Raw genomic sequence first — 22585 nt, forward strand, 5'->3', positions numbered from 1 at the left:
AGGTGAAATTGAATATTCAAATCAAGCCAAGCCTCTAAAGCTGTTGCTATTAATCAAAGTTAGTGATGAGCTTGAAATAGTTTCTTCCCTACTTTAGCTAAATGCTGCCATGGCATTGTGCTGGAGGGAAAGGGCATTGGTGACAGGAAGTGTAACACTAGTGGAGTGATAGGTGGAAGGTTGAAGATCAACTATCTCACATTGTGAGGTTTTAATAATAGAATAAAAATTATTGAAGAAGTTGAAGCTGGCTAAATAATGGGTTTTGTGTGAGTGTTTTTTCTAGTACTTGATTTAGTATATGTATGACAAGAGAGTATTTAAAGTAGGTATATGTAAGGGTAAGTGGGGAAGAGTTCCCTAGTTTAGATGGTTCTAGCACTACTCAGAAACAATGTTCTTAAAGAGGAAACAGATAAAAGGGGGTTAGGCTGGGGTGAGCACATGAGCCCTATCGGTGGCTGGAGAGCTTAGTGACTAGTACTTTGGGTAGAACGGAGCAATGGATAAAAACTAGGAAATGGTGGCTGTCATGAAAAAGTGAGTTGGTATATAATTGGTTATCAGTCAGGATGTCAGACTAGGAGGTGGAGGAGACACATTAAACTTAATTGGATAATTGATTCTGATGTATTTCCATCATTTCACATGTGTTACTATCTTTACCCATCTCTTCCTGCTGCTGCATTGATGAGCATGTTTTGCATGCAAGCACAACATCAGATTTGCTTACAGTCAGATGCTTCCACTCTGCTGGGGTTTTAGAGCATTTATTCCAAAAGAACCAAGTTCTAATGAAAAGTATCCTGCTAAAATTAGCTGAGAACCTTGCAGGTATGTTCAGTCAGCAAACTACATAATCCAATGTAATCTTGACCTTTCTGATCAAAAGTGATGCTGTTGCTAACCTCAGAAGAAGAGTGCTTTTATAATTTTTTTTAATTTATCATATTTTATTTAAACACTATGGTAACAAGGTTGCTCACACTACAAGTTTTCTTTCCCACAGATAAAATTACTCATGCTTGAGTTAGTTATACAATGGATAACAACCTTCACCAGTGGGCATTTTCCAATGGCAGTCAACAATTTCCCTCTCATCTCCCTGATGCCCTCTTCCCTCCCACCCACTTCACACCTACATTTAGGGCAGGCATTCTCTCTCCCTTTTTCTTTTTCCCTCTCCCTCTCTCTCCCCTTCTCTATCTCTTTCCTTTAACATTGTGGTTTGCACTACTGTTAATGAAGGGGTGCTATTCATGTCCCTTTCATAGTAGACCTTTCTCTGTTCTCACTGTACTCTGCACTCGTGGCATGCTTTCTACCATGGACTGGTTCTTCAAATCCTCATCTCTATTGTCTCTGCATATCTCCCCACAATGTTTTACTTACATCCACAAATGAGTGGAATTATTCTGTTTATCCCTCTTTCTTTGACTCATTTCACTCAGCATAATACTCTCCATGTCCATTCAAGTATAAGCAAATTTTATGACTTTATTTTTCCTAAGGTGCTATTGGAAATTAGGTCTCCAAAACAAAGATAATGTGAGAGGTCTGGAAGCAAATGTTGATGTAGAAAATAATCCACACAGTGGAAAGGTACAAGAATGGGTTCAGAAAATCTAGCACTTAAGCAAGGGATTTAACCACACAAGCTTTCTGCTTCTAAGAACGAATGCAGCTTAGTGGAAATGACCAAAGGGTGAGCTCTGTCTTCCTCAGACTTCTGCTTTTATCGACAAAAACCAGGCCACATCCTAGGGTGGGAGAGGAATACCAAGTAGAGAATAATTTAATAATTCCATCACCAGATCACACCCTTGGGTGAAGTATGAATATTGATTAGGGTAAGACCAGTAATCCAACACTAATAGCTTAATTATATTTCCTTTTTTTTTTTTTTTTTTTGGTTTTTCAGGCCACACCCGTTTGATGCTCAGTGGTTACTCCTGGCTAAGAGCTCAGAAATTGCCCCTGGCTTGGGGGGACCATATGGGATACCAGGGGATTGAACCACAGTCGTGATCTTTCCTTGGTTAGCGCTTGCAAGGCAGACACCTTACCTCTAGCGCCACCTCGCCGGCCCCAACTTAATTATATTTCATTGTGTTTATGTATCCCAGTTTCTTTAGCCATTAATCTGTCAAGGGCATTGAGTTGTTCCCAGATTCTGGCTATTTAATTAGCACTGCAATGAATTAGATGTGTAGAAGACATTTTTGTATTTTTCTTTTGTGTGTGTTTCTAGGAAATATACCTAAGAGTAGTATAACTGGATCATATGGGAGTTCAATATCCAGTTTTTTGAGAAATCTCCATAATGTTTTTCATAAAGGCTGGACTAGACAGCATTCCCACCAGCAGTGAATGAGTCCCTTTCTCCCCACATCCACTCCAGCACTGGTTGTTCTTTTTCTTTTTGATGTATTCCATTCTCTATGGTGTGAGATATTTCATTGTTGTTTTGATTTGTTTTGATTACTTCTGATGATTAATGATGTGGAACATATTTTTCTTGTGCCTTTGGCCATCTGTATTTCTTCTTTAAGGAAATGTCTGTTCTCCCCATTTGGGGGGTTAGATGTGGTTTTGTTGTTGTTGTTGTTGTTGTTAAGTTCTGCCAGCAGCTTATGTATCTTAGATAAGCCCTTTATCAAATGGATATTGGGTGGATAGTTTATCCCATTCTGTGGGGCAGCCTTTATCTTTAAGGAAAATGCTACTGGTAAAAAAAGTGAAAATAGAGATAAATAAATGGCTCTACCTTAAACTGAGAAGCTTCTGCACCTCAGAGAAAAAAGTGACTAGGATACAGAAATGTTCTTTTTGGAGTTGGAGGGGGGAGCACACCTAACTGTGCTCAGGGGTTACTTCTGACTGTTCAGAAATTGCTCCTGGCAGGCTGGGGGACCATCTGGGGTGCTGGGAACTGAACTCGGGTCCATCCCGAGTCGACCACATACAAGGCAAACACCCTACCTCTGTGCTATCTCTTTGGTCCCAAAAGTGCTTTTTTCCCCATCATTAAGAGCTCCTCTAAAGGCTGTTTACAGGGATGTTCCTTTTTTTCCTTTGTGGGAGGGGTTGTCTGCATGTCTCCTATAAAGTAATTGTATTTTCCAAATAAATATTCTCACATAAACTCATTTTGTTGGTGAAATAGCCAATTATTTCCATTCAAACATGTAAAATAAGAATTCTTCCCTGTCACTGCTTTCATGGTCAGAGCTTATACACATATCTGATGCTCAGATTTAGTTGCTGTGTGCTCCCACAAAGGGATGTACTCCCTTTGCTGTGCTCACATTCTGTTGGTAGTATATTCATACATGTAATCACAAGGAACCACATTTCCTGTCCTTAGTGCTTATTTTCAGGGTGCTCTAGTAAAGTGGACCTCTTAAGGTGCTCACAGCAAGCTACAGTATAGCCACAAATCACATATGGTACCAAGATCACTGGATTGTGGTGAGTGAGAGCTGCCAGCATTGTACTCAGCAACTATGGTGGCACTTGGGATCAGGGATTAAATTTGCTGCCAGCATTGTACTCAGCAACTATGGCGGCACTTGGGATCAGGGATTAAATTTGCAGCACAGGACATCTAAATTACCGAACTACCTACCCTGCTTCAGCCCCATGTGGTTGATTTTTGTTTGAGGTCAGTCTTCCATGACCTACCCTATGAAGCCCCGTCCAGCCTTGTCCCTGAATAGAAAGCCAGCTATTGCTGCTAATCAGATGGGCAAGATTTCTTTGGACTGAGCACATAAAGTTTGGAATGAAAAGGATCCTTTACAAGGCAGGCAGTACAACCTCAGAGAGGAACTCAGAGACTTAGCCAACATCCGAGGCTTACAGGTCATAAAAACACGGTGGGAAAAGGACATATGAGTGACAAAGGAAAAGATATATTCAGTAGGTTCAACTGAGACTGGCACCTCACAATACCTTATCTCCAAGAGTCATTTTTGGAACCAGCATTTCCCAAGCAGAGGTTCTGTAGAATGGGTTCAGAGGTCCCAGTAACTTTATCTTGAAAGTCCCTCAGCCTTGAGAATAGCCTTTTGGAACCTGGAAAGCCTGAAGCTCCTCAATCAGTCACCACTGGCCAAAAGTGTCAGTACCAAGTACCTGAGCAAGCCTTACAGATAAGACATTTTTCTCAGGTGCCAAATGAGAACAAGAATGAAACCTTTAAGCAGCGTGCAATAGGGGAAGAAGGTGAAAGACAAAATTTTAGCTGAGAAAAATTATTTTGGTAGAACAGAGCCTGCGAAATTTGAGGAACAAAATGCTTGTGGTTGGGGAGGGTCTGTCCTTATTCTGAGGATTTCTCTCTCCTGTGCCAGTGAAAGAGACCAGACAGCCCACACAGCAAGAACAAATATACCCCCAAGATCTCTAGGTCACTGCTTTGTGACAATCAATCATCTGATCTGCCATTGAACCAAAATCAAGTCTGGACTCAAAACTGCAACCCTTGCAGCTGAGATCTGCTGGCAGAAAGAGAAGTAAAGAAGCCTGAGCAGATACCAGGGATGCCTAGGCCTCAGATTCCACTCTTGCACTCAGAGTTTAGGCTATCCTCATCTAGCTTTACCAGGGAAACAATCCACCTTCACTCTGGAGGCTCCAGATGCTGATATGGCCCAGTGGAAACTAGAAGAAAGAAGGAGAGAGTAAGGGAGGGACCAGTGTTCAACGTGTCTAACTGCCACTCTAGTCAATTTAGCAAGCAATTGCCATAAGTCTGTTTCAGCAAAAATCTATCAAGTAGCCCACTATCAGGCTGTCATGTTGTTCAAGTTGCCATGTAAAAAAGCACAGGTACAACTAAATGTGAAAGAGGGGCATAGGCCTGAAAGGAAATTCAGTTGAGTGAGGATTTTCAGAAACCTGAGATTGATTCCCAGAGTTACATGGTTCCCTAAAGATCAACAGAAGTGACCTCTGAAGCACAGAGCCAGGTTTAGACCTGTGCCACAACAAAGACCAGAAAAGGAAGGAAAAGAGGTGAGAAAATGACTTAAGTTGAGATGAATGCCCAACAGTATCTGTTGAAAAACAGCCTTGGTTTAGTTTTGTTTTGGGCCCACACCCATCAGTACTAGGGGTTGTGAACCCATTCAGCTGATTCTTAATCTACTGAGCTCTCTCTCTCTCTCTCTCTCTCTCTCTCTCTCTCTCTCTCTCTCTTGTTGTTGTTGTTGTTTGTTTTGTTTGCAGGCCACACCCAGTGGCTCTCAGGGTTTCTCCTGGCTCTGCACTCAGAAATCACTAAGGGATCATATGGGATGCCAGGAATCTAACCCGAGTTGGCCACATGCAAGGTAAATGCCCTACCCATTGTGCTATTGCCCTGGCCCCCAGAAAACTGCTTTAAAGAAAAGGAAGAGTCTGATTGTAGGCCCAGCAGAGATAGTGATGTAAGCGCTTATATATATTCTAGTAATTTTTTAGGAAAATATTTACCAGAGAGAAAGGTGAGCAGAACTAGTTGAAGGCCATGCCTTGAATATATATATTCAGAAGTATGAAAAATGGTGGAGAAACGTCATTGGGGTGTGATTTTTTATTTTATTTTAGTATGGTAATGAAGAAGAAGGTTAACAAAGGTTAAGGCTCCACTGGGCAGCCTCCACTGGCAGTATTTGTGGGAATTGTTCAGCCAAGGGCCTGGTATTTCTACAAGCGCAAGTTTTGTCTGAACCAATTAGCTCCAAAATAATGTTATGGGGTAGAGAGAAGTTATCAAGCTTCCAAACTATAAGCCTCAGACCAATATGCTTTAGTTTTTCCTAACCTCAGAGAGCCCTTCTAAATTTAGATGATGAGAGTAGAAGAAAAGATGCAAAGTTGAACAATCTTGTACTTTCCCCAGCCCCTTTTCTTTTACTTTTCTGTTGTTGTTTGTTTGTTTGTTTGTTTGGAGAACACATCATTATGCTCAGGGCTTACTACTAACTGTAGACTCAGGAATCATTATGGCAAGAGACCTATGGGATACGGGAGATTGACCTCGGATGGGCTATGTATAAGCAAGTACCCTACAAGCTGTACTATTTTTTTTTTTATTTTTTTGGTTTTTGGATCACCCCCGGTGACACTTAGGGGTTACTCCTGGCTATCTGCTCAGAAATAGCTCCTTGCAGGCATGGGGGACTATATGGGACACCGGGATTCAAACCAACCACCTTAGGCCCTGGGTCGGCTGCTTACAAGGCAAACACCACTGTGCTATATCTCCAGCCCACAAGCTGTACTATTATGCCAGCCCAGACAAAACCCCTTTCACTTAGAGCTTGTACAGTGGTCTTTTGGAAATGATCACTCTGGACAAGAACTGAGTGCTAAAAAAAGGGTAAAGTGATAGGTATGACACACCTTCTGCAACAATATCACAAGCTATAGAGACACATGAAAAAATGTCTGCCTTAGAGGCAGGTAGGAGGAAAACAGAAACATTGGTGGCAAAAAATGTGCACTGTTAAAGAAATGGGTGTTGGACATTGTATGGCTGAAACTCAGTCTTAAATGATTTGTAACAGTGTATCTCATGATGATTCAATTAAAGGACTTATTTTATTTTTATTTTTATTTATTTATTTATTTATTTTTGGTTTTTGGGTCACACCCGGTGGCGCTCAGGGGTTACTCCTGGCTGTCTGCTCAGAAATAGCTCCTGGCAGGCACGGGGGACCATATGGGACACCGGGATTTGAACCAACCACCTTTGGTCCCGGATTGGCTGCTTGCAAGGCAAACGCCGCTATGCTATCTCTCTGGGCCCTATTTTTATTTTTTTTTTTTAAAAAGATAGGACCAGGGTGATAGCACAATGAATAGGTGTTTGCCTTGTCTGATACTGACTCAGGTTTGATCCTTGGCATCCCCTATGGTCCCCTGAGCCTGTCAGGAGTCATTTTTGAGTGCAGAATCAGAAGTAAATACTGAGAGTCACTGGGTGTGGCCCAAAAATAATACAAAGGAAAAAAAAAAAAAAGAATCTTTTGTTGATTTTGTTTTGTGGTCAAACCCAGAGGTGCTCAAGGCTTGTTCTTGTCTGGCTCTACACACAGATATCTTTCCAGATTGAGTTTGAGAAACCATAATAAACTAAGAGATAATAATAATTAGATAATAAGAAACCATAAGAGGAGTCAGGTATTAATCCCAGGTCAACCACATAAAGATAAATATCTTACCCACTGTACTATTTCTCCATTTCCATCTTAATTACTTAATTAAAAAAGCTCTCTTTTCTTTGTTTATTTTTTCTTTGTTTTGTTGGTTTTTGTTGTTGTTTTACCTTGGGGCTCCACCCAACAGTTCTTAGGAATTGCTCCTGGATCTGAGCTCAAGAAGCATACCTGGTAGTGCTATGGGATGCTGAGGAACAAACCTAGCTCTGTCACATGCAGGTCCTCCTTCAGCAAAGGTCAAAGTACCATGGCCGTCTGTTCTAGGTTCATCCATACTCTCAACAGGACTTATATATCAGAAGTAAGGAAGTAAGATCAATCTTCAGTATTGGGGGAACCCAAGCAGTACTCATGAGATCCAGGGACCCCATGGGCAATTCTGTCAACTAGACCAGCAGTTCAATGCATAGATCCAAAAATATGGCCCTACTTGAGCCTGGTGGTGCTAGAGATTATCTGGGCCTCAAGAGCCTCCAAAGCTGTATTGTGCATTACCTACCCCAATAAGAGCAATATACAGGCAATTGAACCTTAGATTAAGTGACAAGTTCCTTTGATTTTAGAAAAGGTGTTTCACTCATCTTGAGGTATGTTGGATAAGTATAAACATTTTTGAGAACTGGAAACAATGCAGATAGTTACAATTATTAAAAGGATAACTTGTGGTGTTTCCAAATATGCCATGCTATCTGCCCAGTGTGTAATGGCTGCAGATAGCAAGCAGCCTCCTATGTAATGTACACAGCCTGTGGCTTGTATGGACAGTAATAAGGGGCCTTGGAGATAGTCCTTTGCCATGGACACCTTCAATGACAGCTGAAGCTTTTCTGAAACACTGTACAAAAGAGTCTCATAGGTGGGTGGGTAGCATATTCCCCAACTTCTGACTCTCAGTCCAACACCATACAACCCCTAAATAGTCCAGTGAACTTTCACTAAGATTGGTGGCTTCAGCTTTGTAACAGTGGTGTTTCAAGTCAGTCACCCTGAAATCATTATTTTGCCTAAACAATTTATTACATACTCATTAAGTACCGTAAGTAAACTCTAGAAACTCAAATTACCAAAAATCTCAGAGACCAAATATTACCTGCCCCACTGCTCCAGCCCCAACAGCGATGCTCAGGGGTTATGCCTGGCTCTACGCTCAGAAATCGCTCCTGGCAAGCTCAGGGAACCATATGGGCTGGAGCAGTGGGGCAGGTGGTAAGATATTTGCCTTGCACACACTACCTTAGGACAGACCTCGGTTCGATCCCCCAGCGTCCCATACAGTCCCCAAGCCAAGGGTGATTTCTGAGCGCATAGCCAGGAGTAAACCCTGAGCATCATCGGGTGTGGCCCAAAAGCAAAAACAACAACAACAATAACAACAACATATATATCTATTAGGAATGTGAGTAAATACTATGTTTTGACAGTATAATGCTTCTAATGAAACATTATAAAACAAGTCAAAGTCTAAAATGTAATAAAAACTTTCAAAGGGAACTACTAAAATTAATATAAGACATTAATACTGTTTTAAGTATTCATTATGCTCTCTCAATGATATGCTATAATAAATTCTTATAGATCCCTGCAAGGAAGCATTAACAAGGAAGCTAGAAATTAGCTAGAATTACTTGATATATGCAAATCTGTCAAATCATCATAACAGAAATTAACTGAGAATGTAAAATGCTTGAAAAGCATTTTTCTTCTCTTTGTACTGAAAGTTGGAAATATTTTAAAGCAAAATGTCGGAGGCTGAAATGATAGCTCAGCAGGTAGGGTATTTGCCTCGCCCATGGCCAAAGTGGGTTCTATCCCTTGCATCCCATATTGTCCCCCAAGACTGCCTGAAGAGATTTCTGAGCGCAGAGTCAGGAGCAGTGCCTGAGCACTGCATGTGGCCCAAACAAAAATAAATAAATTAAGAACACAACTATTTAACATAATAGACTGCTAACAACAAGCTTTTACTAAACCTTTAGCCATTGTATTAATGACTTCATTGGAGATACAATTATTTTCACGAATGTGCTTGCTATCTTTTTTTTTCTTTCAATTAAAAAATATTTCTCTCTTTTTAGTTTTTTTTTTACTTTCTATTCCTTTTTGTTTTGTTGGGTTTTTTTTTGGGGGGGGCACCACACCCATTGACACTCGGGGGTTACTCCTGGCTATGTGCTCAGAAATTGCTCCTGGCTTGGAGGACCATATGGGACATTGGGAGATAGAACCGCAGTCAGTCCTAGGTTAGTGTGTACAAGGCAGACACCCTATCTCTTGCGTCACTGCTCTGGCCCCTTTCTATTTCATTTTAATAATAACTTAGCTGTCACTTATGGTAAAACAAATGTATTAGGTTCAACTATGTCAACTATGTGATACATTTTCCTTAAATAAAGTAAAAATAAAGGTATCTGCCAATACTGCTGAATGTTCTAGATATATTAGTATTGTTTTTATTTTATTCCTTTATGATGTCTTATATATGTATTCTTATCCTAAAATTATACAATCTAACTTCAACCACATAACTTCAAATTTTAAGTTTAATTTGTAGCCTTATTTTTTGTTCTGAATACTTTACTTTTACATAAAAGACTTCAATGTATATCAAAATTTTTCCTCTGAGACTTTAGTTGTTTAGTGAGTACTTGAAAATATACTTATATACTTATTATTTATTTGCCATTTCAAGCCTTCTCATTTGTACCCAGATTTTATTAGGAATTATTAATTTAGTAATATACCATCTGGTATATCCTTCAAAGAATGGTTTCATAAGCAAGAGGATTATTAAATAAAAAACCTTCTAAATTATGAGGATGCTTAATTATTTTGAGAAATAAACTAAAATGAGGTGATAATTTATAAAGTGGTGATTTATACAGAGCACAATTTGAAGTAAATTTCCAACAACGTGTGTTTGAAATATTGAATATAGCAGAAAGCAATTCATTATGATGAGGATTTGTGTATGCACAGTGCAGAAAGTTTTGCATTTATTATATAAATTATACCAATTTATAAAACAGAATTGAGCTTTGAATGTAATTTAATACAGAGTTTAATGTTTTTGAGAGTTCAATGTGTTCCATATTTAAAGGTTTTCACAACAAAATTTCTATATTATACAACTTTTGCCATTCTTTAGACTCTTAAAAGTTTCATTCTTTTTTTTTTTTTTTTGGGCGGGGGGCACACCCGGCGGTGCTCAGGGGTTACTCCTGGCTGTCTGCTCAGAAATAGCTCCTGGCAGGCACGGACACCGGGATTCGAACCAACCTCCTTTGGTCCTGGATCGTTTGCTTGCAAGGCAAACACCGCTGTGCTATCTCTCCGGGCCCTCATTCTTTTTTTTTTTAAAGTTCATTCTTTAGAGATAACATTCACTCTCTTTTCCCTGAAATCACAGATCATTGTCATGAAACAGAGAAACAAATCTATAAAAATGTGCAATTACTGTTAAATTGTATGCCATGATACAAGAGTAAAGTACTGAAGGATTAGGAATATTCAGAACTTTGGGTTGGAGTGATGGCATAGTGCTAGGGCATTTGCCTTGCATGAGGTCGACCCTTGACAGACCAGAGTTCGATCCTGGCAGCCCCGAGCCTCCAGGAGCAATATCTGAATGCACAGTTAGAAGTAACCCCTGAGTACTGCCGGGTGTGGTCCAAACAAACAAACAAACAAACAAAACCAACAAAATAATACATCTTTATTAAAAAAAAGAATATTCGGGCCGGAGAGATAGCATGGAGGTAAGGCGTTTGCCTTTCATGCAGGAGATCGTCAGTTCGAATCCCGGCGCCCCATATGGTCCCCAGTGCCTGCCAGGAGCAATTTCTGAGCCTGGAGCCAGAAATAACCCCTGAGCACTGCCGGGTGTGACCCAAAAACCACAAAAAAAAAAAAAAAAAAGAATATTCAAAATTTTAATCATTAGAGCTATATTAAATATTTTACTTTGTATTTTCTTGATTTCATTATATTTATCTAGTTTTATATAACCTGCTTTAGTTTGTACTTGATATTGAATTTATGAAAAAATGTATGAGATTTAATATACTATATTTTACTCTTCATATATATTGACTTCTTACATATACAGTAACCAAGTTCTTTGCAATCGCCATCATATAATAGAGCCCTTTTTATATATTTGCACTGGTGACTGGAAGGATCGGGTTTTTTAAAGTAAATCCTAGAAAAGAAAAAAGTACAATTTAAATAAAATTTTACCTTATTGCATTTTACTAAACTTACAATGAATTCCTTTCAATATAAATAAAAAACTAACATGGAAAACTTACTAACATAAAATAGTAGTTTTTGTTTTCAAGTTATAAAATTACCAGAAAGAAATGGCAGTTCATGATATTTCATGACAGTATCTAGCACCATTTTATTTTTCAATAAAAATAATTAAATTGGCAAAAAAAAATCTTACCCAACATTTTTAGAACTCTGAAATCTAACTGAAAATATAAAATGCCAGGACCTAAAAATAATGCAGAGGTTAAGGCAATTTTCTTGTGCAAGGCCTATTGGGTAGATCCCAGCACTGCTTGTAGTAGAGCACCACCAGGAGCAATCCCTGAACAATAAGGCAGAAGTAGGACTTGAGCACGGCCAGATGTAGCCCCAAAACAATAGATAGCAACAATGACAAAAAATACCAGAGGACTACTTAATGATGGTATATATTGAATTCTAAAGTGGAAGTGAAATGACAGAAAGACCTTTCTAATGCCATTATGTTTGCAGGCTCTGCTATGTGTGTGCAGATAAGTAAGAAAATCCAGAAGTGAAGGAGTTTACCAGGCAGTGCTCAGGGGCCTTTCAGTGCTCAGTTGGCTGTGGGGATTGGAGAAATCAGTGCTCAGGCTCAGTGAGGATGTGCTGACCTCTCCAGTGCTACTGTGGGATGCAGATTAAAAAGATAACTTTTCTATTTTAATATAGAGACATTAAATATTGAGGTGATGATATTAAATATTAATCATTTATAATTGTATTAGTATTTTTATGTTATAACTTGTAAAAATTGGTATATATTTTTATTAAAATAGTCTAAGTGCTTCAGAGAGAGTACAGTGGGTAATGCTCTTGCCTTATAGGCATCAAACTTTGTTTGACCCCCAGCAACCTATCTGGTTTCCCTAAATTGCCAGAATTGATCTCTGAGCATAGAGATAGGATAAAACCAGAGTACTTCTGAATGTGGCAGATCGTGACTGAAAAATTCAAATAAGGACCAGAAAGATGCCTCTGATTATTGGAATCTTGGAGTGGGATCCCCAATAACTACCAGGAATGCCTGTACCCAGTCAAAACTGTTACCCCTCCCCCCAACTTCCTGCCTATCTTACCTGGATAGTGAGACCCTCCCAAATCTGGGAGGGTCTGTGGTTGGTAATTAAGAGTGTGGCCTAAGGGAATGGAGAGGTGAGAGACAGACTCAGCAGGCACCTGGCAGGGCTGAGAAAGGATCACCATCCACCATCAATCTATGTACCACTAGGACTTTATAATTAATAATTAATGCAACCAAAACAAATTTGCAAAAGAAGCTGTGCTTTTTCTCTAATGAGGATTTGGAGTACTTATTCATCTAAACTAGGCATATTATAGCCATATCTTTGCATTTTCTTTTATTTTTTTGGGCATTTTATTTTTGTTAATATTCCCCAAATTTCAAAATCTAATCTTTAATATAATTATATAAGGCACAAACAACAATACAAAAATCATAATATTTTCATGAAAAGTGTCTTGAGTTTGTGCTGAAAAATTTATCAGCATGATCCTGATATAATTTCACTTTTTGACATTTCTAACACATTCACCTATTTTTGCTTATGGTTATTATATAATGAACTAATTATAAATTATGGAAATCATGGGATTCAGTACCTAATAGCATTCACATTTTCTACTTAAACTGGTGCTTTAAAATAGCGAAGAGGTATTTACTTGTGTAGGTTAATATTTGATCCATCAAACCAAACCCATTTCTGTTGCCTGCTGTTGTAATGTAAACCGATCCAAAACTTCTCTTTATCTTTCCTAAAGCGTGAATTGGTAAATACTTTGACAAACTCCTAGTTAGAAAGAGAGCAGAAAACAATTCATCAAGTAGTATTGGTATTTTTTATTAATTTAATGTTTTATTGATATTAATTATTAAAATTTATTAATATAAACAAAAGCTTGTTTTTCTTTACTAACAATTTAATTTTATCTGGAGTTCTATCTGTATAATTTAAAATGCTATTTGGATTCATTGACTTCCCACGAGTAATCACATTTTTAATCAAGCAATCATTATCAGCCCCTTAATTAACTTTGGTGCTTATTATTTGTTCTTGAGTAATAAAAGGCAACAAAAGATATTATTATCTAAAATCCTTAGAAAGTAGCCAATGAGATCAGTAAAAATTGACTTCAAAAGTGATCTACAGAAAGGAATAGTGGAACTTTCAGGGAATTCTTTAGGGATAAGGAACAAGTTTTTTTCTAATGTATAGTGACTTCACTATGAACAGAGCTATCAATCAGTATTTATTAGAGCCAAGTTACACATAGATGGAAGAGCGATACTGTGAAAAGATTGAATTACTTTTACTAAATTTAATGTGAAATATGTGTCAACTTACACAAATGTCAAGACTTGGGCTAAAAGTAGCCCCTAAAGAAAAATGTAAAGAAATTGAATTTATCAAATAAAACTCCCCACTACAGAAGTAATAATCTCAGAGGGGAGAACACTTGGATCCAATTATCTTCTGAGATAATTGAAAATAAATGGGGGCCGGGAAGGTGGCGCTAGAGGTAAGGTGTCTGCCTTACAAGCGCTAGCCAAGGAACGGACCGCGGTTCGATCCCCCGGCGTCCCATATGGTCCCCCCAAGCCAGAGGCGATTTCTGAGCACATAGCCAGGAGTAACCCCTGAGCGTCAAACGGGTGTGGCCCAAAAAAAAACCAAAGGAAAAAAAAAAAAGAAAATAAATGAAAATGCAAGAAACATATAGTTGTATTTACCATTTCTTGTTCAGAATTTAATTTAAGAAAATTTGAATCCATATTTGAACAATGAATCTGGCAATGGCTCCAAGGGTATGGCCTTGTGGAAGGAGAGAAGCAGTTTGTCCCATGCTGGTGCCAGTTGTCTTCACAGAACTGAATCCCAACTAAAATGAAATTCAGAGTAAATTTTAAAGATTTTTATCATATTTTTACATGAAAAAAAAATGGGTTTAAAGTGAAGAACAATGGGGCCGGGAAGGTGGCGCTAGAGGTAAGGTGTCTGCCTTGCAAGTGCTAGCCAAGGAAGGACCGCGGTTCGATCCCCCGGTGTCCCATATGGTCCCCCCAAGCCAGGGGCGATTTCTGAGCACATAGCCAGGAGTAACCCCTGAGCATCTAACGGGTGTGCCCAAAAACCAAAAAAAAAAAAAAAAAAAATCTTAAATAACACAAATAGCAAAAATGTATTGATCTGGGGTAGGGATTTGATTTAAGAGGTAGAGCACAGGCAAGACCCTGGCACCAAGTGTTATTAAGAATTTCCTGAAATATCCCTGGTGACACCCAACAGTGCTTACCATGGCAAACCCAAAAAATAATTTAAAATATACATTGCCCCAATGTAAATACTTCTTTGTTCACTGATTTCAGGATTGGATATAATATTTGATTGCCATTGGGGAATTATTAATAAGTAAGTAGATATTAGAATAGATAGATAGATGCTTTAAACATCTAAAATTGATCAGGAATGTTTGATATTTATATTACACACTTATATATTCTGTTAACTTTCTGAGCAAAGTATATAATACCTATAACTTATTTAATATATTAATTCACACATTGAGTCTGTAGTGTTTTTGTTATTTTATTTATGCACAAATAAAAAAGATATGGCTGTTTTCTTATTCTTTTTTCTTTTTTTTCTTTTCTTTTTTTTTTTTTTAGGTCACACCCAGTGCTCAGAGGTTACTCCTGGCTGTCTGCTCAGAAATAGCTCCGGGCAGGCACGGGGGACCTTATGGGACACTGGGATTTGAACCAACCACCTTTGGTCCTGGATCAGCTGCTTTCAAGGCAAACGCCACTGTGCTATCTCTCCGGGCCCGCTGTTTTCTTATTCTCAAAGGAACGTGTCGGTTTGAGAAATAACTCAGTGAGTAGGCACTTGCCTTCACATGGCTGGCCCAGGTTCAATCCTTGGCATCTTCTATGGTCCCCAGAGCAGGTCAGTAGTATTTTCTGATCACAGAGCCAGAAGTAACCCCTGAGTTGGTTGAAGCATCACTAAATTACCTGAAATATGAGGTTTCTGTTCTTTCTTTTCACTGCAGGTGACATTTCCTGGACAGTTCTTTGTTGCTGAAAACAAAACACCAGTAGCAGTTTGTTAACTTAAAGTTGTTAACTTAAAATAAATTTTTCTATTTCACAAAGCACTTTCTATGTTATAAGATATTTTTAGGTTAGCAAAACAGTTTTATGTAAATAAAATTATTTAGAGAAATTCAAGGCAGAGAAATACATATTCAAGTGAGAACAAGGAGAGTGAGTGAGCCAAGGCAAAAAGTGTGCGACTGTGAGTAATAATGAACTGTTGATATGCAGTGGAGGGAGCAGCTGCAAGCTGTGGGGAGTGCTTGGACTAAAAGACACCATTTGCAACTAAATTGAGGTATAAATTTGCCTTGCAGAACCCAGGCACCAGGTGGCTCTTGAGTATTACCTGGAAGAGCCCTGGTGATACTCAACAGTGCTTGTCATGGCAAACCCAACTAATAATTTAAAATATTTAAAAATTTAAAATCATTTAAAAATACACTCAGAGTGTGGCCACAGAGCAAAGAGTATTTCTTCTAGTAAGAGTGCCACCACAACACAAAAAATACTGCCACACAACAAAGGTCACACAGAATAAACAGTGCAAAACCACACAACACCTAGTGAATATGATGGTAGTTCTGAAGACTCAACTAAAATGAGTCACCTATATACCCTCTCTGATCAGTTAAAAAACTCAAGAAATCATGAAAGGACAGCCCATAAGACTCAAAAGGATTTGAGTAGAAATCAGAAAACTTCAAACAAAAATATCAGGACTGAAAACCATGGTAGGTAAATTGAAAACTTACTAAAAAGCCTCACCGCTGTACTATCACTCTGGTCCTAGTTATTCTATTTCTTATAAATGTGTTAGAGATATCTCATTAAAGCAGTAGTCATTAACACAGCATGATATTAACAAAATACAAATCCTCAGATCAATAGATTTGACTTTTTCTTGAGACTGACTCTCAAGGTTTAAGATCAATAAATCTTTCATAAAGGGGAAAAATATATTAAGTGGAACAAAGAAAGCTTCTTCAACCAGTGATTTTGGGAAATTGATCAGACAAAAAAGTGAACTGAGACTTCTCTTTAACACCATGTGCAAAAGTCTAATCAAAATATATTATAGACCTTGATATCAGACCTAAAACCATAAGGCACATAGAGGAAAATGTAGGCAAAATACTCCATGACATTAAAGCTAAAGGCATCTTGAAGATTTAAATACCATTAATCAAACAAGTAGAAGTAAAGATAAATAGATGGGACTACATTAAAATAAGTTTCTGCACCTCTAGTAAATAGTGAATAGGATACAACCTGCATAGAATAGGAGAAATTATTCACCCTATACCCATCTGATAAGGGGCTAATAACTAAGATATATAAGACACTATTAAAGCTTTACAAAAAAATAAGTATCTAACCCAATCCAAAAATGGGAAAAGAGATGAACAGAAACTTCCACGGGGAAGAAATACAGTTGTTCAAGAGGCATTTAAAAAATTCTCCACATTATAAAAGAACTCTCATTCACTGCTGGTGTAATGTGGTTTAGTACAGCATTTATGGAAAATAATATGAAGATTCCTCAAAAGACTGTAAATTGAGCTCCCATATGATCCAGCTATATCACTCCTAGAAACATACCCTAGGAACACAAAAACACAACATAAAAATGCCTTCCTCACATCTGTATTCATTGCAGCACTATGTACAATAGCCGGACTTCGGAGACTTTGGAAACAAGATGCCTTTCAACAGATGAATGGCTAAAGAAACTGAGGTACATATACACAATGGAATATTATGCATTTGTCAGGAGAGATCAAGTCATGAAATTTTCCTATACATGAATGAACATGAAAACTATTATGCTGAGTAAAATAAGTCAGAAAAAGAGAGAGAGACAGAAAATAGTTTCAGTGATCTATGGGTTTTTAAGAAACCACAAGGAGTGATGAGTTTAGTTAGAGAAATAACTACATTTTGAACTGTCCTAATAATGAGAATGTATGAGGAAAATGGAAAGCCTGTCTAGAGTACAGGCGGGGATTGGGTGGGGAGGAGGAGATTTGGGGCATTGGTGATGGGAATGTTGCACTGGTGATGGGTGTGTTCTTTACATGACTGAGACCTAAACACAATCATGTATGTAATCAAGGTGGACAACAGAGATGAGGGCTGGAAGGACTGGCTCTCGATGTGAAGCTAACCATAGAGTGGTGAGTTTAGTTAGAGAGAAGACTACACTACTATGACAATGTTAATGAGTGAGAGAAGTAGAATGCCTGTCTGGAATAGAGGCAGAGGGTTGTGAAGGAGGGAGATGGGGGCCATTGGTGATGGGAAGGGTTGCACTGGTAAAGGGGAGTGTTCTTTTTATGACTGAAACCCAACTACAATCATGAATGTAATCATGGTGCTTAAATAAAGAAAAAAAAATAAAAAACATTCTCCACATTGTTAATCATCAGGGAGATGCAATTCAAAACAACAACAACAAATTGGTTCTTAACATGAGAATCCTGAGGAAGATTTCTCAGAAATAAGACTATGTGAGATTATGTTAAAAATAAAGGTTAGCTGGCAGAGAGAGACAAAAGGACAATACCGTGTGAATAGTACAATAGGCATGAGTTTAAAAATTAATGGTTAGGGATGTTTAAAAGTGAAGACATCGTTAATTAACTTGAAATTTTACTGGACTTTTTAGAATGGTATCTAGTACAAAGGCATTACCAAGAGTAAAATTTAACTGTTGATCAGTTTTAAATTAGAAAATAAAAAGTAAATAATTATAAAGCATTATTTTCCTTAAGCATAATACATAAACTTCTCTACCTTAGAGACTTACACTTTGTAGCCATGAGTCCAACAGACACAAGGAGGACCAAGCAGATGATGCATAGCACCAGGGAAATTATTTTCCATGGAGACAGTGGAAGTGAACAGCCTATTCAAAAAAGATCAGTGATTTTGACCAGCATTGCTTTGATATAGTCATTCATTGTTTTTTTTTAATCATTTCATTATCCAACTATAGCTCTATTACCATGCTTTTAGCCATTTATTATATAAAACTGTCCTGGAATTCATTGTATGAATGTGTGAATATGTGAGTGGGTTGATAAGTAAGTTTGCACATTTTGAAATGCAATTTTAAAACCAAAAAATGTAGAAAGCACACATACGTACCTTGATGCCTCACACTTGAGGCACCTCCTCTCGTAGGTTCATGAAGTCTTTGACATCCTTGAATTTGAGATGGACTTTGAAACAGTACATTAGAATATACTGAATTTCCTTCATTCATAACTTCAGGGAAAAGACATTACAAAAATAACAAAAACAATACATTTTTAATTAAAGCTGTGAACTCAATTAATAATGACAATTAGTTTCTAAAAATAGTGTTGGAAATCAATTTAAATCAATTTGAATATTATTACAAATACAAAACTTACCTTGAATAAAAAAATTATAACTTTTTCAATTAATATGTTGGAATATTCTACCATTTTTGGTATCTCTTGCTTAGTCTATAAAGCTGTGAATATCATTCACTCTTAATGAAAAATTTGGTAGCTTTCTTGAATCCTGTGTAAATAAAATTGATCACATACATCATTTATGTTGTCCCATATATTCACCTACCTTTACCCTCTTTTCTTCTTCTGGCAGGCTCAGGGATCATATGAGATGCTAAAAACTGAACCCAGGTGGGCTGCGTGCAAGGTTACCCACTGTGCTTTCGCTCTGGCCCCACCATTTTTGTTAATTTTTAATTTACTTCAGTCAGTTGATAAATCAGGTTTTTCCACCTTAAAAAATCCTCAGATATTCATAGATGATTTTATCTTCCAAGTTTATCATTATTATTTATTATCATTTCAATCATCTCTTTTCCAGATTTTAATTTTCTTGAATGTTACAAAGTGCTTGAAAAGTGTAATAATCATTGTTACTTCTGTAATATGAATTATATTTATTTTGTGTATTAAAGAACAGTTAAGTTTATATTAAAAGCTATTTGAAGAATAAAAAGTAATTCATTTCATAATTCTAAAAAAATTCTGACTCAAGCAATTTAGAAACTTGGAAACAAATTACTGTGAGGTTTATTTTAATTTAAACTTGCCTATTACAATATAGTAAAGAAAAGTCCCCATAGTTAAGGTACATAACCCCAGGAAAATATTTTAACCTCCAGTTAAATGTTATGTTTACCTGTTCATTTTAGATAAGTCAACAATTACAAGTACATTAAAACATATTAACTAGTAACTATAATAACAATAAATACTTAAATGATCATTATGATAGACCAATGTACTCGATTGCAATTACAAAGCTATAATTGTAATTTCCATCCTTAATATAACTTTTTCAATTTTTCTTAGTCCTCTTTACATACTATAACTCATACTATTTTTGGTTTTTGTTTTGAGGTGGCACCCATTTTTACTCATGATTGCACCTGGCTCATAGATTATTCTGGAGGTACTGGAGACTATATTGGGTGACAGAGATTGAACCTGGTTCAATCATGTGCAAGGCAAATGCCCTAGTCACTGTACCATTGCTCCTGACCTTTAACCTTTACTTTTTATTTATTCCACTATCTTTCAAATGTTAACTTTGAATATTTAGGTATTTAGCAAAAGGGGGCTTGAAAGTTATATGTATACATAAACACATACACTATATATGAAATTCTTGCATATGTATTAAATTTAAAAACCAGTCTTCATAATTGGTATCATAATCTGTCTTTGAAAATTACTTTAATTTCCTTTGCTATAATTTAAGTTAATTTAAAATACATTAAAATAAATAAGATACATTACTGGAAAATAATAAATACCTGATTTTTAGAAGAACAGGTCTAATGATAGATGGTATGCATGTATATCCTGCAAAGATAGTTCTTGACATTTATCGAAGAAACTCGAACTAAGAAATCTAGTGACCTTAAACCCTGGTCAAAAGCCTAGAAAAGACAAGCAAAGAATGACATACACAGACTAACAATCACTTGTCTGTCCTACTAGAGACTCTGATAGGTGAGCACAGAATTAAAGATTATCAAAATTCTGAAGGCAACCACACAGGAAACTCATGCATTGCTGCTATTTTTGTAGTTTTTGTCTACTATAAATTAAACCTATTTTTAGTCTCACTTTAGTTACTGAAAATACCTATTATATGTCCACAAATGCCTAATAATTTTCACTAAACTCTAGCATTGTTACAGCACAACTGAATACATTAGTGATTAAGAACATAAGAGTGTACGTTCCATTGTTTTACATTGTTTTCAGTACATTCAATCTATACTCTAAGTTAAATTAATTACCAAAAAATATCTTTTACAGTAACTATAGTGATGCCTCTTTTTGAATGAGTTCATGTTAGAGTATATTCAAAACCATACATACATGTACTACTCTTCTCATACATCTAAGAATATTTTATTAATTTATAAAATATTCAGAAACATTCCTATCACTCATACCTCTGGGCCACAAACAAAAATCCAAGAAAAAATACTTTGAGTCAGTTAAAATACATGTAAATTTATATGAAAGGTAATTTGTAAGATGATTATATTATGTTGGTGTGAAATGCCAAAAGCATTTTTACTATTACAGTAGTGGTTTAACTTGGTTTATTATAATTTTGAATATATTTTGCATTTTTGTTTAATGTTTTAAAATATATTTATCTATACAATCTGATTTATTTCTTTTTAATTCTCAGGAACTATTAGCTCAAGATCTTCAGTATATAAAATAATATTTATAAAAATAATAATGAGAAATTAAATATCAATGATCTGATATACATTTAACTTAGAAAATGACTAAACATAATAAAGTTTTAATTTAAGGAATTGGGAAAAATTTATAACTGAAAATTGGTAAATATTTTAAGTAACATCCACTTTTATGGCTAAAAAATGTACTTTCCCTTTCAATTGTTTTATCATGACTTATAGCAATGTCAATGTTGTTTTAGACATAAATGTAGCACACCCACCACTAACACAGTGATAATGCCACTTTACTACTATCTGTAGATGCATTTTGTCTAGGTCTAATTACCCTATTAGCTAAATTGATTGTGTAGGCAAAAATTTTAGGATTTGTTTTTATAGACCACTGTATATTTCTTCATTTGTTTCTTTATACTTCACACATGTGCAAAATAATTTAGTGCTTTGTAGTTTCTTCTAGTGTACTTTAATTTGCCTGATCTTCTCTAAAATGGTTGCAATCCAAGTTTCAGAGCATTCCAACATTTCACCCTTTACATGACTAAATAGTATTCCACTATTTACATACACATATTTACATATTATATTTACATACTTACATACATATATGTATATATTCACACAATAATCTATTCACCATTTAGGAATCTTTGAGTCCTTTCCAATTATTGACTATAGAGACATCTTCAATGTTTTTGTTTTGTTTTGGTTTGGTTTTGGGGGTCACACATGGCAGCACTCAGGGGTTACTCCTGGCTCTGCACTCAGAAGTCGCTCCAGGCAGGCACGGGGGACGATATGGGATGCCAGAATTTGAACCACTGTCTATCGAATCAGCTGCTTGCAAAGCAAACACCCAACCTCTGCGCTAACTTTGTTTTTTTTTAAACATTTGCAAAGAATAAATGAAGCAAGAATAAACATGAGAATACATCAAACAAAAAAAATTACTGAACTATGAAGAAGTTTTTAAAGAGATAATTCTTTGAATGGGGCAAGTATTTTCGCATCATACATTTTTTAAAGGCAAATATTGAAAGCATATAAAGCATAAAAATTATATAAAGTAGTATCACTGAGTATAAACAATATAGTCATTAAACTATAGATACAAGAAATCCAGCAAGGGTGTTACCAATTTTATCGATCCATTAATGAACCAGTTCTTGGATTCACTGACACTTTGCATCTTTACATGCCTATTTTATTTATTTATGCTCTGTTTTTTGTTTGTTTGTTTTA

At 36.6% G+C, this 22585-nt stretch overlaps 1 protein-coding gene and 1 pseudogene across 1 annotated transcript in view; both read left to right on the plus strand.

The window, feature by feature from the left end:
* The window catches only part of LOC126022053 (NKG2-A/NKG2-B type II integral membrane protein-like), a gene marked incomplete at its 3' end in the record, with an annotated part of 468997 nt that extends 447745 nt beyond the window's left edge, over nucleotides 1-21252 (plus strand). The window contains exon 9 of the mRNA XM_049782918.1: nucleotides 21247-21252. Coding sequence (XP_049638875.1) covers nucleotides 21247-21252 — 6 coding nt within the window. The remainder of the gene's footprint in view (nucleotides 1-21246) is intronic.
* On the plus strand, nucleotides 7837-7997 carry LOC126023077 (uncharacterized; annotated as a pseudogene).
* Nucleotides 21253-22585: the final 1333 nt, after the last annotated feature.

This window comes from Suncus etruscus, chromosome 11, assembly GCF_024139225.1.
Source record: "Suncus etruscus isolate mSunEtr1 chromosome 11, mSunEtr1.pri.cur, whole genome shotgun sequence".
NCBI lineage: Eukaryota > Metazoa > Chordata > Mammalia > Eulipotyphla > Soricidae > Suncus > Suncus etruscus.